General features: G+C 46.7%; 1 protein-coding gene across 4 annotated transcripts in view; it reads left to right on the forward strand.

Annotated features, from left to right (window-relative positions):
- The window catches only part of LOC111531657 (SH3 domain-containing kinase-binding protein 1), a 307,782-nt gene extending 295,297 nt beyond the window's left edge, over positions 1 to 12,485 (forward strand). For 3 of the 4 annotated variants that reach the window (XM_023198963.2, XM_023198967.2, XM_023198966.2), the window contains exons 13-15: positions 4,296 to 4,405; positions 8,333 to 8,461; positions 12,190 to 12,485. In XM_023198963.2, the coding sequence (XP_023054731.1) occupies positions 4,296 to 4,405; positions 8,333 to 8,461; positions 12,190 to 12,462 (512 nt within the window). In that variant the 3' untranslated portion in view covers positions 12,463 to 12,485. The remainder of the gene's footprint in view (positions 1 to 4,295; positions 4,406 to 8,332; positions 8,462 to 12,189) is intronic. The other variant, XM_026451886.2, reaches the window with a different exon arrangement.
- Positions 12,486 to 15,737: the final 3,252 nt, after the last annotated feature.

A 15,737-nucleotide genomic window follows, 5' to 3' on the forward strand; every position in this document is an offset into this window, starting at 1 on the left:
TGAAGCATGTGCTCTGTGCCTCTGAAAAGCGATGTGACAGTATTGGAGAGTTTCTGCGCTTTACTGTCAGAAAGCAGAAATGCATCACAGTTGGTGATCTATGAAACATGCCGGGGTAACCTGAGGTTCCCTTTTCAGCAAGCAATCTCATATTTGGTACATTTTTTTTCTGTATGGCAGTTTGGTTTGGTAGCTGTTTCCAAAAAGTGCTCTTTCCAAACTAACACTATAGAAAGTTAAACTTAGCAGAAATGTGCATTAAGCTGGGTGTGGTGGCTCATGCCTGTAATCCCAGCACTTTGGGAGGCCAAGGTGGGTGGATCACCTGAGGTCAGGAGTTCGACACCAGCCTGGCCAACATGGTGAAAGGCCATCTCTACTAAAAATACAAAAATTAGCCAGGCATGGTGGCGCACACCTGTAATCCCAGCTACTCGGGAGGCTGAGGCAGGAAAATTGCCTGAACCCGGGAGGCAGAGGTTGCAGTGAGCTGCAATTGTACCACTGCACTGCAGACTGAGGGACAGAGCAAGGCTCTGTCGCAAAAAAAAAAAAAAATCAAAAAAAAAAATGCATTAAGAGATTAAGAGTGGCTTCCCCTGAGGGACTCGGACCTTCCTCTTACTCGTGAGTGACAGAAATAGAGCAGTCTTCTCTGCCATCTGGAGACACTTGCTAAGCGTGGCCAGGCTTCACTGTTCATAGGTCTTCTTAGTGCAAACCTCAACCAGTAAAACAGAATGGGCCAATCCGCCCTCTCTGCATCCATAGCAAAGAATGCTTCTTCAGCCTTGAAGCTGCTCACGTCCTGCTAGGAGCCATTTCTATAAGCTACATTCCTGGCTTTTTTCTTGAGATAGTTTGTTCATTCATTTGCTTGTTCCTTTATTGACAGAGGAACCAGCATATTTTCCCTAGGGACATTCTAGACCTTTGAGAACGCAAGGATGAGTTCCTGCCCTCCTGGGGCTTACAGCCTAAGTGCGGGAGACAGACATCACACTTCTGGGTTGTTTTAAAAGTATAATTCATTACAGACTGCCACCTCACACATTCTGAAATCCTAAACTGCCGGGTGGACTTAATTCAGTGAGCCCAGGAAGGTCGGGGGTTGGCAAAGATGGACTCCTCCCTGGAGTCCTGGCAGAAGTTTCCTGGTGTGAACTTGTCCACCCCTGCACACAAGTGGACTTACCAAGTCCATCCTAAGAGGGGCCCAAAGCTGTCCCCTCCCCTCCCCTCCCCTGGCTCCCTGCATTCCTCTCCCACCCCACTGTTATGCTGGGTCACATCTCGGGCCTCTTCCTGGCTCCAGCTGCAGTGTGTCTGACCTGCCACCAATCATTCGAGCCTTTGGCCACCATTTTCGTCAAGTGCTCCAGCACCTCTGTGGCCCTCCAAATCAGGCCAGCGCTCCTCAGCCCAGCATGGGAGGGCCACTGTTACAGAGCCCAGGCAGGCTCTCTATTCACTGGGCCCTGTCAGTCACTTGGTGGCCTCTCCACTCCTCCGCTTGGCCAAATCCTCACTCCCTTCCCTCCCCTCAGCCCCCGGCCTCCTCTAGGGCAGTGCTTCTCAGCTTTTGCTGCATGTTCACATCCCCTGGGGAGACTGACACCTGCTTGTGCCCAGGATGCACCCCAGATGGGGTGAGTCAATCCCTAGGATGCAGTGGTGTTTTGTTTTTTTAAATTGTGCAGGTGATTCCTCCATGCAGCTGAGGTGGAGAAGCAGAGTTAATTAGCCTTTTGTTGTTCTTTAATCACTTCATCCTGCTCAGCTTTTGCTCCTGAGCTTGTTTTAGTTTCCTGGACAGAGCCATGATATAGGTTTGTCCCAGCCAAGGCCCTTGGCAGCTGCCTGTTTGCGGGAACCTTTAACGACCCTCTCTTCCATCTCCTTCCCTGGCTGTCAGTCAGCATCTGCTCCTTGGGTTTTTGTCCTCTCTCCTCTCCCCGAGCCTTCCTCTGCCCCTCGTTATGCCTCTGTCCTCCCCAACCAGCCCCCCGACAATTTCACTGTCCTGGGCCTTATTTCCTTCTTCCAGAACAGTTGGAGATCTGCATGGATAAGCTGCTAAACTCACTGTATGTAGAGTGCATGCCAGGATATTTGTGCGGTGTTCTTCCATAACAGTAAAACTTAGGAGGGGGAAATGATTTGGAAACTAGCTATCCAACAAATGGGGTTGATTAATTGCAGTGCAACAACAATTAAAATATTTACAAAGAATTTTTAGAGACATGGCGTATCAGGTTAAGTGAAATAAGCGGAATGCAATATTACATATAGTATGAGCTATACTATCTATTTATAGGAAAAAAAGCCTGGAGGAAAATATATGAAAATACTAACAGTGCTTGTCTCGATGTGGTAAGATTATAGTTGACTTTTTTTGTTGTTACAATTTCATGTTTTGTTTTTTAAAAATTATACACTGATCATGTATTACATTTGTCATCGGGGAAAAGTGATTTGAAAAGATGAATTGGGGAGGTTCATGTCAGATGGTGGCTTTTTGCATCCATCCAAGTGTGTAATGGGGAGTTTTCATTTTAGACGACATGGACTTACTAGAGGAGAGTCCCAGGGTAGAGTCTGGAGGAGAACCTTTTAAGAAAATAAGTTTCTCCAGCCTGGGCAACATGTCGAAACCCCGTTTCTACAAAAACTACAAAAATTAGCCAGGTGTGGTGTTGCGTGCCTGTAGGGAGGCTGAGATGGAAGAGTCACCTGAGTCCAGGAGGTTGAGGCTGCAGTGAGCTGAGATTGTGCCACTGCACTCCAGCCTGGGAGACAGAGCAAGACCCTGTCTAAAAAAAAAAAAAAAAGAGGGAGGGAAAGAAAAGAAAGAAAGAAAAAATAATAATAAGGTTCTCTTAAAGGAAGGCCCCCTTAGAGGGGTCAGCCCAGTGAGACAGCACTGGAGAAGCACATTGTAGCAGGGGGATCTTTGCCCTCCCCTGGCACCCTGCTGAGCCAGCTAGAGAGGTGGGTGCCTTTATGAGCCTCACTCAGGTACTGGGTGCTGATAGGCTCCCTCTTGGCTTCAGAGCACCTCTGATGTTTTTCTTTGTGCCATCTCTGCAGATGGTTAACCTTTCGTTATACCTGCCTTGCCCTGATAAGAAGAGTTAATTGAGTAATTATTCATTCATCAGGTGCTAGGATGATGTCACTTAACATAATCTCAGGTGTAATTTAATGGCTTCTCCTGACCAGTGACTTGTGCTTGATTTTGCATATTGTACTAAAGAAAATAGTTTGCAGATAACACCTGCCTGTTCGTTAATAGAATAAAGCTGTCACACAGCCAGACCACTTATTATAACCATCAGCAAAAGAATTCTCCCCAAAATAAAGTGAGGGGAAATGCACATCATCTTTTTTAACTTCTCTCTCCTGGACCAGTGTAGCTGCAGTTATGGCAGTTAGAATGTTTTTAGCTGCAAATAAAGAATATCTGATTAAAACTGGCTGAAATAACGGGGGTTTGTTAATTTCACATGGCAAGAAGTCTGGGCACTAGATCATCCCAGGGTTGCAACCCATCGGGGTTGTCAGTTAACATTTTCCATCTTTCTGCCTCGCCGTCCTGTGACTAGATAGCCACATGGTCACAAGATAGCTGCCACAGCTCCAGACATCCCATCCTTACACAGTAGCATCCCAGGCAGGAAAGAAGAGGAGCAGTAACACAAAAGGCCTTCTCACTTGCCTCTCTCTGGACAGAGAGAAAAATCTGTTTCCCACAGGCTCTCAGTATACTGCCCTGTATTGCTCAGTCACTCAAATTGGACTACATAGCTGCCTCTAGACCAGTCACAAGTGCGGAGGAGCAGGACTGCCATCTCTTCTTGTCTTTTGGAATCAATGACTGGCATCCACTCGCCTGTGGCTGTTGTACCTTGTAATAACTGCCTTTTGTGTCGAGACTGCCAGAGTGTTCTGTCTACTAAAATGGACTTGGATTTGTGGAAAAAAGAGGATTCTTCCTCTAATCCTCTTTCTGTAGCTTTTTAAAGATTTATGGATATAGCTGTAGAAGAGAAAAAGAAAAATCCTGTTTGTCTCTCTTCCATGCAATAGCTTGTTAAACTAAGAAGGAAATGAGTATTCCATTCAGTTTGAATCCTGTTTATTGAATGACCAAAGGATGTAAACAGCCTTTGTAAAAGATGAAGTGTAATCCAGACAGAAACGATTATTATTGAGAAAAAGAGGTGCTTATGACATATCATAAGAGCCTTTGCTCCTATTTTGGCTCTTAAAACTCTGTTTTACTTTTGTTTTAGACTTAGAAGGTTTTGACTCCGTGGTATCATCTACTGAGAAACTCAGTCATCCAACCACAAGCAGACCAAAAGCTACGGGGAGGCGGCCACCGTCCCAGTCCCTCACATCTGTAAGTGTCTCCTCATACTGTATGTCCCCTTACTTCTCTACAGCTGAAAAGCAGGACAGATTAGAGACTCTAGATAAGGACTCTTCTGCAAGCAGCCGATTTGAGGACACCCCAGGAGAGGGAGGCCATGAGATACACTGCCAACCAAAAGTGATTTCAGAGTCTTCTTGAGTCAAGCAACATTTCTTTCTATTTGTTCTTTGTGTTTCTGCCAGCAAGGTAGGCGCTCCCTATTCCCACCTTCCTTTTCTTTCCTTCCAGACTGATTCTTATTTGAACCTGAAATGAAAAGGGTAAGAAAAAAAATCACATTTTATGGTGGGGAAAGGAGAATGAGGCTGGTTTGGTCTATAAACAAAACAAAACTTTACTCAATAAAGATCTGCTCCTGTATAGCATCAGGCAGCAGCCGAACCTTTCTCTCAAATCCCCGTTGCCTGTACCCCTCCACAGAATACCACGCAGACCTTCAGGAGATTGTTTTCAAACATATGAGGCGCCTGATGATGAAGGAGAGACCGATTGGAACACTCAGGATAACCCATAGAAGATTTTTGTTTGGGTCATTTTGAATGACTTTTTATTGCGAACCTAGTACACGCTTATTGTACCAAATTTGAACTAAAAAATGCATAAAGAAGATAGTCACCTGTAATCCTGCTCCCCAGTGCAAAGAACTGTTAACTTTTTGCTATACAGCCTTAGCTTTAAAAAAAAAAATTGTGTATATAAAATTATTTCTTCACAAATAGGATTACGTAATATGCATCATTTTGAAACTTGCTTTTCTCCTCTTCTGTTGTGTTCCTTTCTCCCCAGTCATGACACATTCTTCCCTGACATCACATTTCATGGCTGCCCATTTTTCTAACCTATGAGTATGTGAGTGTTTAGCCAATATACCATTATTGGGCATTTATGTTTTTTCCAGTTCCTCATTATAAACAACACTCAAATGAATGTCACTGCAGAAAAAGCTTGATGCTGCTCTAAAATTATTGACTTGGGTAAAAATTTTCTGGAAGTGGGTCAAAGGGAAATGTATGCTTTGCTTTTGCCACAGGTTGTTCCGTCCCCTCCAAGCTCACCTTCCACAAGTTGTGTCTGTGTGTAAGATCTCTTTCTCTCTCTCTCTGTATCTGTTTATTTCTGTATAGCACATTGCCTTGTTCCAGTGAGTCTAAGTCCTTGTAACCTCTACCCAGATAAACCAAGGAATTAACCTTTTGCAGGTTTCCCAGGACACATCCTATTTTCATGTCATCACTGATCCCACCTAAGGTGTCATCATTTAGAAGAAAAAGAATGTCACTTCCTTGGAACCTCTTCTCTCATATCTAGAGTCTGGAAGTATGGTTTGAGTCATCCTATTTTTCCTCTTAATATGAAACAAACCTAACTTTGCATTGACACATTTTTGGGTGAAAGACTTTTAAAAGTAGCTGACTTTTTTTACTGTTATACAGACTTCTCTGTCAACACCACCTTCTTTCCCCTCTCCCTCTCACCTTTTCACACCCCACCCCAACACCCCTCTTATACCCACGACCTGTTTAGTTGCTTCTTAGTATCTCTATATTTTGTTTTTCAATCCTACCTCCTCCATATTCTCTATAAATCCTTCATCATTTTTGTCTTCCTTCCAAATCCTTCCCAACTTTTCAAGGTCTAGAGAGCCTTGTGACTTCCAGAATTACAGACAGGTTTAAATTACCATCTCTTGTCTCATCTTTGGTCCATACATCCCATGGCTGAGAGTTCGTATGTATTTGGGGGATGTGGTAAGGACATATCATCTTCACTGCCTTCAGACTACACAGTTGTTCATTCATTCAATAAATCTTTATAGAAATCTATCCCCTATGGGCTCGGCACTGTGCCAGGTACCAAAGATACAACTGGAATGAAAAGCACATGGTCACTGTCTGCAAGAAGCTTATGACACAGTGACTCGAAGTTTGACATTTTATATGAAGTGATTTCATTTGCAGACTTAGAACAAAAGGATATGTTTGTGCTTTAAAGTATAAATATTGTATTCTCTTCCCTTCATTCCCATTCATCCCCACTTGGATGTGTACTTTGAATTCCTGTTTAGTCTTCTTCCAGTTAGCACATGTGGATTTTTCATAGGCAAGTGGAGGCTTAGTGGATATGGGCATATTCCTCAAAGGCCATTGGGGGGAATGATGGAGGGAATATACCAGTCATGATTCCCCAGCCTGGGGCCTCTGACCCTGGCTGAAGCTCTTTATGCTTATAGGATTCAAAGAGCAAGCTTTGATTGGCGGCTCATGAACCCTAGGTTGTATTAGAGGGAACTGGCTTTCTGAATAAAATCTCAGAATGAAAGGATCCAGGCATGGTATGGTGGCTAAGCAGTTAAGCCTAGATTAATAAGAAGGCTTGGTGGTGGGGGAAACGTTATTCTAGGTAATTGGATTTTCAGATTAAATGAAGATTAACAAATAAAACCTGTTAAATTGAAAACTTTGCTTAAAAATTCCCTAAAATGCATTAGATTTCTGCCTTAAGTAAACAGAAGAAAACATACAATATTTTTGAGTGTAATTTTTCTATAATGATGCCAAGTGATGACTTTAAATGGGACTGTTTTTCTACCACCAGGGTAGAAAGCATAGAGATGAAGCCGAAGATGAGCTTGTCCAAAGAGATCTCTGGAAGATTCTTCATTATAAAGGATTCCTTGCTATAGGAACTCTTATTTTAATTTGCTTTGTTCTAAAATAGGGAAATTCTAGCCCAGTGATCATCTATGACCAAGTGAATTCCAGTGAATTGGTCCAGAATTTTTTTTTTTTTTTTTTTCAGACAGGTCCTGCTCTTTTGTCCAGGCTGGAGTGCAGTGGTGCAATGTCAATGGCTCACTGCAGCCTCGACCTTCGGGGCTCAAGTGATCCTTCCACCTCAGCCTCCCGAGTAGCTGGGACTCCAGGTGCACACCACCGTGCCTGGCTAATTTTTGTATTTTTCGTAGAGATGGAGTTTTGCCATGTTGCCCAGGCTGGTCCCAAATTCCTGGGCTCAAGAGAGCCTCCCACCTCAGCCTCCCAAAGTCTTGGGATTACAGTCATGAGCCACCGCGCGTGGCCTCATCTGGCTTTTTTATCTTTACAGTGATCTTCACAGTGAGGCAGAAAGAACAGGGGTGTCGTCCTATATTTTACCAAAAGATGCTGCCATTCTGTAAATATACTGTAGCAATACAGACTCCAAAATGAATGTTGACTGTCAGCAATAATGAGCGCAGAGATTTAGCAGCAGGTACCAAAGGAGATATGAGCTTGTTGCACTAGCGAGCAGAGCTGTGCTCTCAAGCTGAGGAAACACCAGTCACTGGAACGCAGCCTGGTGAGCCCTTATCCCTGGAAATGGTTTTCTCTCAGACACATCCTTTAGGGCACTTCCGTATGCAGCAGATTTAGCAATCCTGGAAAAGGTCAAGGAAAAGGAAGAGGAGGGAATGGAGGAGAGGCAGATTAGAGCAGCCTCTTGTTGACCTGTGTGGGGTTCTTCCCTGGTGGACTGTCAGCCCTGTGAGGGCAGGCATTCTGTGTGGCATGTCACTAAGTCTGCAGTACAAGCTCAGTGCTTGGCACATGGTAGCAAATGTTTAGAGGAAGGAGCAGGAAAGGATGGACGATGGATGCTTGCAAGACTGAAGTGATCGATGGACATCAGTGGCAAGATCCCTGGTTTAGGAAATCTTGCTTCTTAGTCGCAGTTCTGCCACTAATCAGCTCTTGAGCGCGTGGATAACAGCACACTTTTTTGCCTCACAGGGTTATCGTGAGAAGACAAAATAGCAGTGTCGAGGGCTTTGGAAAGCACATAGCATTATATTCACGAAAGCGGTGTCAGCTAAGGTGTAATTCTGACAAAAGCATTTTCTTTTGGCTTTATCAGTCATCCCTTTCAAGCCCTGATATCTTCGACTCCCCAAGTCCCGAAGAGGATAAGGAGGAACACATTTCACTTGCGCACAGAGGAGTGGACGCGTCAAAGAAAACTTCCAAGACTGTTACCATATCCCAAGTGAGTGACTAGCCATGGCGAGGGTGTCCCTGTCATTTCATGCATGTGCTAATGATGGGTTATCAACCAAACAAAGATACACAGACAGTGCAGGTGTTTGTCATTCTTCAATGACAGCGATTCTATTACTCATCAAAATCCTCGAGGCATGTTGCAGTCTCCAAAACTAGGCAGAATCCCTGAGATACAAGTTCAGTTGTTTATTTCCCATGTTTCTCTCTTGTGGTTTGATCTCCTCTTCATACCATCACACACACATTCACAAATGCCTTCACACACTACCACCATCACCACAACCAGAGCAATTTAAAAAGCCCTGAGATGTCTAGAGAGAAGACATTAAATATATTAAATGCTGTTCCCTCTGCCCACAGATCTTGTCTTTTATGTTCAAAGCTGGTCACAAATTATAGTTGGAAGATCATAAATATAGATAACTAATGTGGTCTCTTAAAGAAAATTGATTTGGATTCACATTCTATGATAAATTTATAGTCTAAAAACACTTTAATTTGATTCCATGCCCAGAGAATAGTATAGATACTTTATGAGAAACAAGGAAGACATTTAGCTCTTGGCTACTGCATGTAACTTTTGAGGAACATCTTGTATAAATTCTCTTCTTCCTATGAATACGGACCAAGATTTTAAAATTCCATTTTCTCCCACTAAGCAAACCAAGTCAATTGGAACTATTTTCTCTGAATATTAGCAACTTCTTTCTGTCTAAAAGCAGAAAACTGTAGTCACTTGAAGCAGGAATAGCACAAAGAAATCAGTTTACCGTGGAATTTTCCTTCTCCGTAGATTTAAGAATTTACATGTATAGATTTTCTTACAAATCTGATACAGTATGCAAAACGTGATCCTATACAACAGATCAATTGTAATTATTCACAAAACCGAAGCGTTCTTTCTTTATAAAAGGACTCCATTTGCAGAAATTGGATTTAGACCCGTTTTTTCTGGTGACTGTAGGTATAGGTTCATTCTGACATCCCTGGGGTGTCTCTACAGTGACATCTACTGGTGGACAGTGGGTTTTCACGGTTCTGATTTGCACAGTTCTATCCCATTAGCCTATTTTACTTCCCCGGAGTTGTCATGTCATGCTCTTCACTGCTTCTAGAAATTCCACTTGAACTAATTTGATCTAGGGAAGGTGGTGGCCTATACTCTGTGAGGGCTTTAAAATTGCTCAGTAGCCGAAATGGGCCGGGAGAGCGAGTCATGTAGGAAATGCCAAGGGAAGCCTTGATTCAAGAAGTGTCTGGAAGTCAGTCAGTGGAAAGGCATTGATTGGTGGGTCACAGGAGTATGGGAGGTCCGCAAGGATGCAGGATGGGAAACAGGAAAAGGCGTAAGCCCAGGAATAGGTGACAAGCAAAGGAGAGAAGGACAGGAGAGCGCAAATCTTCAGACTCAGGTAGCCACAGTTGCAGTGCTGGACTTGAGGGATCTGGCTGATAGGGAATTGACTCCCCGTTTCCGCCGGTTGTTACCTAGGAGTCTTGGGGAACTACTCGGCCACCTCTTTCAGCCTCCGTTTTCTGCTTGGTAAAATGCTTGTGCCAACCAATCGTTGTTCAAATTGTCTAGCCGGCGTCCGGCATGTGATCATTGCTCCAGAAATGTCAGTTCCTCTTCCCTCTTACTCTAACTCCTACTAATGATAAAGCACGGGCTGGCGGAGCTCTATCCCTGGCAGCAGAGAGCGCTTTTCCTCAATGGTAACTTGGCAGAAAAAAGGCGAGCAGAGAGGCTGGGAATGATGGCCCATCTGCTTTTGGCTTTCTCTGCCCAGTCTCTCCCTCTAGCACAGCCTGAATCCAGACTCTGCCTCCTCACCATGCCAGCCAAGCCCCTTTTGGCTCCTGTGCTGGGGTGGCCTGCTGGGTACCTGCTGCTGGAGGGAGTCTCGCGGCCGTGTTGCCAAACTTCACCACCAGCCTCTACTTCTGCCCTGCTGCTTATCCTCCCCGCCTCCCAACATCCTGTCCCACTCTTTTCCCTCCTTGCCACCTGCCTCCCAGCTCCCTTGTTGGTGCCTTCTCCCCCAGGGGCCTACTGGGCACCCCTCTTCTCTCTCATCTATGACTGTCCTTCTTCCTGGGCCCTCCTGGCCTTCTCAGGACACTCTGTCTCCATCAGGCCTCCCCCGCCAGTCTCCTCCATCTTCAGACTGGCCCTTCGCTGGCTCTTTCTCTCAGCGTATCGTGCAGCTTAGGGTCTCCCCAGTCCTGGAAAGTGAACGGAACCCTTCCCTGATCCCACCTCCCCCTGAGGCTTCCGCATGAGCATGCTCCCTCTCTCCTGTCTTCCTGCCTCAAACAAGTTTCTGGAAAGAGAGTCCTAAACTTGCAGGCCACACCTTCGCCTCCCATCCAGGTGCTCATCTGCCACGAGCAGGTTTCTGTCTCCCTGGCTCCACCAAGTGGACTCCACCCAGTTTTCCTCTCAGCACCCTTCACCCTTCATGCAACCACTTTGATCCTTCTGGACTCTCCTCTAGGCCTCTCTTCTGCTTCATCCCCTCTCCTCCTCCTCTTTCCCAGTCACTAAGGGCTCCTAAAATCCAATGTGTCAAAAACAGAATTCATTATCTGACTCTTCAACCTGCTGTTTCTCCCATGAAAGGTACAATCTTGATGCCTGGTGTGTCCACTGCACCCGTGGTCCCTGATCTGTCCTTCCTCCTCCACCCTCTGCATCCTGTCCAGGACCACATCTCCCTGTTCACAAGGCATCTGTTCTATGAGGGCAGGAACTCCATCCTTCTGGCCCACTCCTGCCCCCAGCACTGGGAACAATGCCTGGCACTCTGTGTCGGCTGCGCCTGCCTTCGCTACATCACTCAAAGTTGTCTTGTGTCTATCCTCCTAACCACTGCCTGGGTCAAACCCTGACCACTTCTAGCTTACGTTGTGTAAGACTCTCCCAGCAGTTCTCTCCAGCTCCAGATCTGCCAACCCTTAGGCCCTTCTGCAACCAGCATGGTCCTCAGCATGGTGTGCCCTCCTCTCACCCTTTCGCCCAGCTGCTTGTACCTCCCAGCCTTAGCTCTGCCCCCAAGGCCCTCTCTTGCCCCCTCTGATGCTCTAGCAGTACTTCCCACCAATGCATTTTGCTCTGCGGTCTCTAGACCTTTGCCTGGCGTGTTCCCTCCCGCTGCAGCTTGTTTCTCTAAGTGCCCCTCCTTTCCTCTGGCTACTTCTTGGTCCTCCTCCAAGACGAGACTGTCAGCACCTGCTTGCGATGCCCACCCATCTGGATGGCTGGCCCCTTTTCTGTGTTTCTGGGGCTCTGTATGCTCACCTCCCTCTGTGCAGTCATCCCCCCATCGCAGTGCGTTGGTCTGTCTGTCTGTCTGCACCCCACTGGGTTCTGAGCTCCCTGGAGACCAGGAGAATGCCTCAATGTCTTGTTCACTTCAGAGTTTGTGGTGCCTGGCAAGTAGCTGGGCATCTCGGTGTGTATATTGAACCAGTCGGAAACTCTCTGTCCAGAAAGAAGGTCACATTTAAAATACATAGAAGGCGGCATGTGAGTAAGGGGGAAATGCCTGTACCAAGCAGGCCCTTGGTGGCTTGTGGATGAAGGAACAAGTGAATGGAGTGTGTGGAGTAGAGGCAGGGACAGCGGTGTTAACAGAGAGTTTGACTAACCAGGACAAAGACACAACACACAAATCCCCAGCCCTGAACCCTCCCTGCCTTCCCTCGTCACAGGTGTCCGACAACAAAGCATCCCTGCCGCCCAAGCCGGGGACCATGGCAGCAGGTGGTGGTGGGCCAGCCCCTCTGTCCTCGGCGGTGCCCTCCCTGCTGTCATCCTCTTTGGGAACAGCTGGACACAGAGCCAACTCCCCTTCTCTGTTCGGCACGGAAGGAAAACCAAAGATGGAGCCTGCGGCCAGTAGCCAGGCGGCCGTGGAGGAGCTAAGGACACAGGTCCGCGAGCTGAGGAGCATCATCGAGACCATGAAGGACCAGCAGAAGTGAGTGTCTGGGGACTCTTGGCGGCTGTCACCCAGGTTGCTCTCCGCCAGGCCAGCACCTAGTTCTGAAAGCATGGAACCCAGCCTGCCTTGGACGGCGGGCCTGGTCTCCCCGGTGATGGTGGCAGCAGTGGTGGGAGTGCGTGTAGACCCTGAGAGTCTCAATTTATACTTAAATTATGCTGCATGTTTTTGCTGGACTTTGTGTGCAGGAAGGGCACAGGCTGGCCACGGGGCATAGAGGCATGAGTCCATTGCAGGGACTGATGCTCTCAGCAGACTGCTAAGAAGAAAAGCATTTAAATCCCCCATAAAACACAGTATGTACATGAACCACTTCTTAAATAAGCTCAACAGCTAGCTTTTCCTCTTGCAACAGAAAAATGGCAATTTCTTCACTTAGCTGCCAGATGAAGCGGTTGGCCTGCATTGAGGTACCGGTAATGTATGAAGAAGACGTAGGGAATCTTGAAGCCCAAGATTTTACATTGAGTAAGATGTTCTCACCATGAGACTGCAGTGGGCAGGGTGGGGCGGGGCGGGTCTTTCTCCACGCATGGCTGCACACACACTCTCGCCACATCTCTAATCCTCAAAGAGCACTTAGATGAGGAGAAAGACCTGGACACAAAAATAAGTATCATACATCAATATCATCCAGGATGTGGTTTGCAATGACAAAGCCCATAGGAGGATTAGAAGTAGAGAATGGGCACAGTGGCTCATGCCTGTAATCCCAGCACTTTGGGAGGCCAAGGCAGGTGAATCACCTGAGGTCAGGAGTTTGAGACTAGCCTGGCCAACATGACAAAACCCTATCTCTACTAAAAATACAAAAAAATTAGTTGGGCACAGTGGCGTGCGCCTATAATCCCAGCTACTTGGGAGGCTGAGGCAGAATTGCTTTAACCCAGGAGGCGGAGGTTGCAGTGAGCCGAGATTGCGCCATGGCACTCCAGCCTGGGTGACAGAGCGAGACTCCATCTCAAAAAAAAAAGTAGGGAGGCACTGCTCTGAGTAAACTGAGGTTCGAGGATTTTAGGGGTCAGTTGGCTGTTTCTTGAGAGGATCAGGGGAGGCATCTCAAAGAGTTATTTCCCGGGTAGGATTTTGAACAATGATTTAGGATTACTAAGAGCGTACTACTCCAGCAGCAAGAACATCATGTAGATGCCTGGTTCACACGGGGCAGCCTGGTGAGGTCAGCACATCCCCAGGCGACTGGCCTTCTTAGATTGGAGGTGCCTGGGGTGGTGACAGGGGATGCAGCCAGAGACTTACAGTGATGAAGCCCTCTGCCAGTCTGGGGCCAGCAGAAGCCCTGTCACCTGCCTCTTTCTACGTGGCTAGAGGGCCCTAATGTGTTTTATGGTTATTTTGCAGGAATAACTGGGTTAAGCAAAGTTAATTTCTTTTCTGAAGGGCTCTTCAGAGCCTTCCCTTTGCATTGGGAGGATGGAGAGGATAGCATATGCAAGGTGTCCCACACCTGTGTAATCATAGAACCTTTTTTTTCTAGAGCATCCTAGGATGAGGGTTCCATGGAATTTGCTTTGAGCAATGTGGCTCCAAGCAGGTTCTGTTCTACTCAGGCTGGGTGGTGCCATATGGAATTGAAGCCTCTTGGACTTACCCCAGCCTGGAAGAGATCCATCAGATTAATATACAGGGCTGGCAGGATGCTACTTGAGAGGGAATCCTGGGGCCAGCCAGGCTACCTCTAACCCCTTAAAGTCCCCAGCTCCTATCTGGCTCTGGAGGTTACTCATTTGGGTACCCAAAGGCCCCATCCATGTCCAGGTTACCTGTTTCCCTTGCCTAGACAGGACATCTCAGAGGCCCCAGGACACCCCAGAGCGTTGGTTCTTGCCTTCTGAACAGGACCATCATGGTATCAGACTGGCTTGAATTCAGGGCTTTAGCCCTTTGGACCCTCTGAGAGGTGCCTGCCACGTCTGAAATGGCCTGTGCTTCGGGGCTGCCACACCATGTTTCTCCCACGCTGTGAAGCCTGCAAATGGTTGGTGGGAATTGTCTTTCCCCGGCCAAAATCTCTTGAATCAACACCCCACAGTGGCCTCTCTTCCAAGTCCTGCCTTTTGCTACCTACGTCAGTCTGGCCTTTGTGCCCAGGGTCAGTGGGTCCCTACTAGTCTCTCGTGTTCGCTTTCGTGTCACTTTCCTGTGAGCCTTCAACTCAAGTCCACGCCAGCTCTCCTTATCCCCAAATAAGCTGGTTCTCACCTCCCTGCTTTTCCCTGGCTTTTCTCTCTCAATTCCCCTGTCTTTCTTCCTCCTCATAGACTTAACACTAATTTTCATTTCACTAGTTCAAGACTTAGTGACTTTCTTTGGACTGCTCTCCCCAATGAACTGCCCACAGCTGGACTGCTTGAGGCTTTGCCTGCCAGTCTCCTGGGGTTGGAACATTTGCTTGGAGTCTCACCTTCTTCCTTCCTAATCCCTAAGTAGTACCCACTGAGATATGGGTGCATAATGTGTGCTTAAATAAATACAGTAATGAATCACATCTGGTTCACATCAGTTGTGATATAAACCCAGTATGTTGACAGCAGAGCTGGGACACTGCCCCAGAGATAGGGACTATCATGGTGCTCATCCGAAGTGAGAAAATGCAATATAACTTCCACCTTATTTTACTGTGGTGTGTCAGCCATCTTTGTTTCTTGATTTTCCATCCAGTCTGTAAAAATATGCAGGTAAAATGGAGTGTTCGATACCTTAAAATGGAGGACAGCTCTCTGCCCAGTGTTTGGATGCTTGCAGTGTCCTAAGTATAGAGCCCTGACTTTGTGGGATGGTTAGTGTTGTGCACTTCATTATTTTTAATGTTGGAAAGGGCATTAGGCCATGGATCCTAAGTCAGGCCAGTTTCTCTAAGACATGATTGCCATGCCATTACTCCAATTATTTTACCCCCAAGTTTTTGGGACCTACTGTGTAGGATTTTGTGAGAATCCATGAAAACATACCAGTAACCTTTTAGCAATTAAAAACCCTGTTGAAAATAAAGGAAATAGGCCAGGCGTGGTGGCTCACGCCTGTAATCCTAGCACTTTGGGAGGCTGAGGCGGGCAGATTACCTGAGGTCAGGGGTTCGAGACCAGCCTGGCCAACATGGTGAAACCCCATCTCTACTAAAAATACAAAAATTAGCCAGGCACGGTGATGCATGCCTGTAATCCCAGCTACTCGGGAGGCTGAGGCAGGAGAATCGCTTAAACCCAGGAGGCGGAGGTTGCAGTGAGCCAAGATCAC

The sequence above is a fragment of the Piliocolobus tephrosceles genome, chromosome Y (genome assembly GCF_002776525.5).
Source record: "Piliocolobus tephrosceles isolate RC106 chromosome Y, ASM277652v3, whole genome shotgun sequence".
In the NCBI taxonomy this organism is placed as follows: domain Eukaryota; kingdom Metazoa; phylum Chordata; class Mammalia; order Primates; family Cercopithecidae; genus Piliocolobus; species Piliocolobus tephrosceles.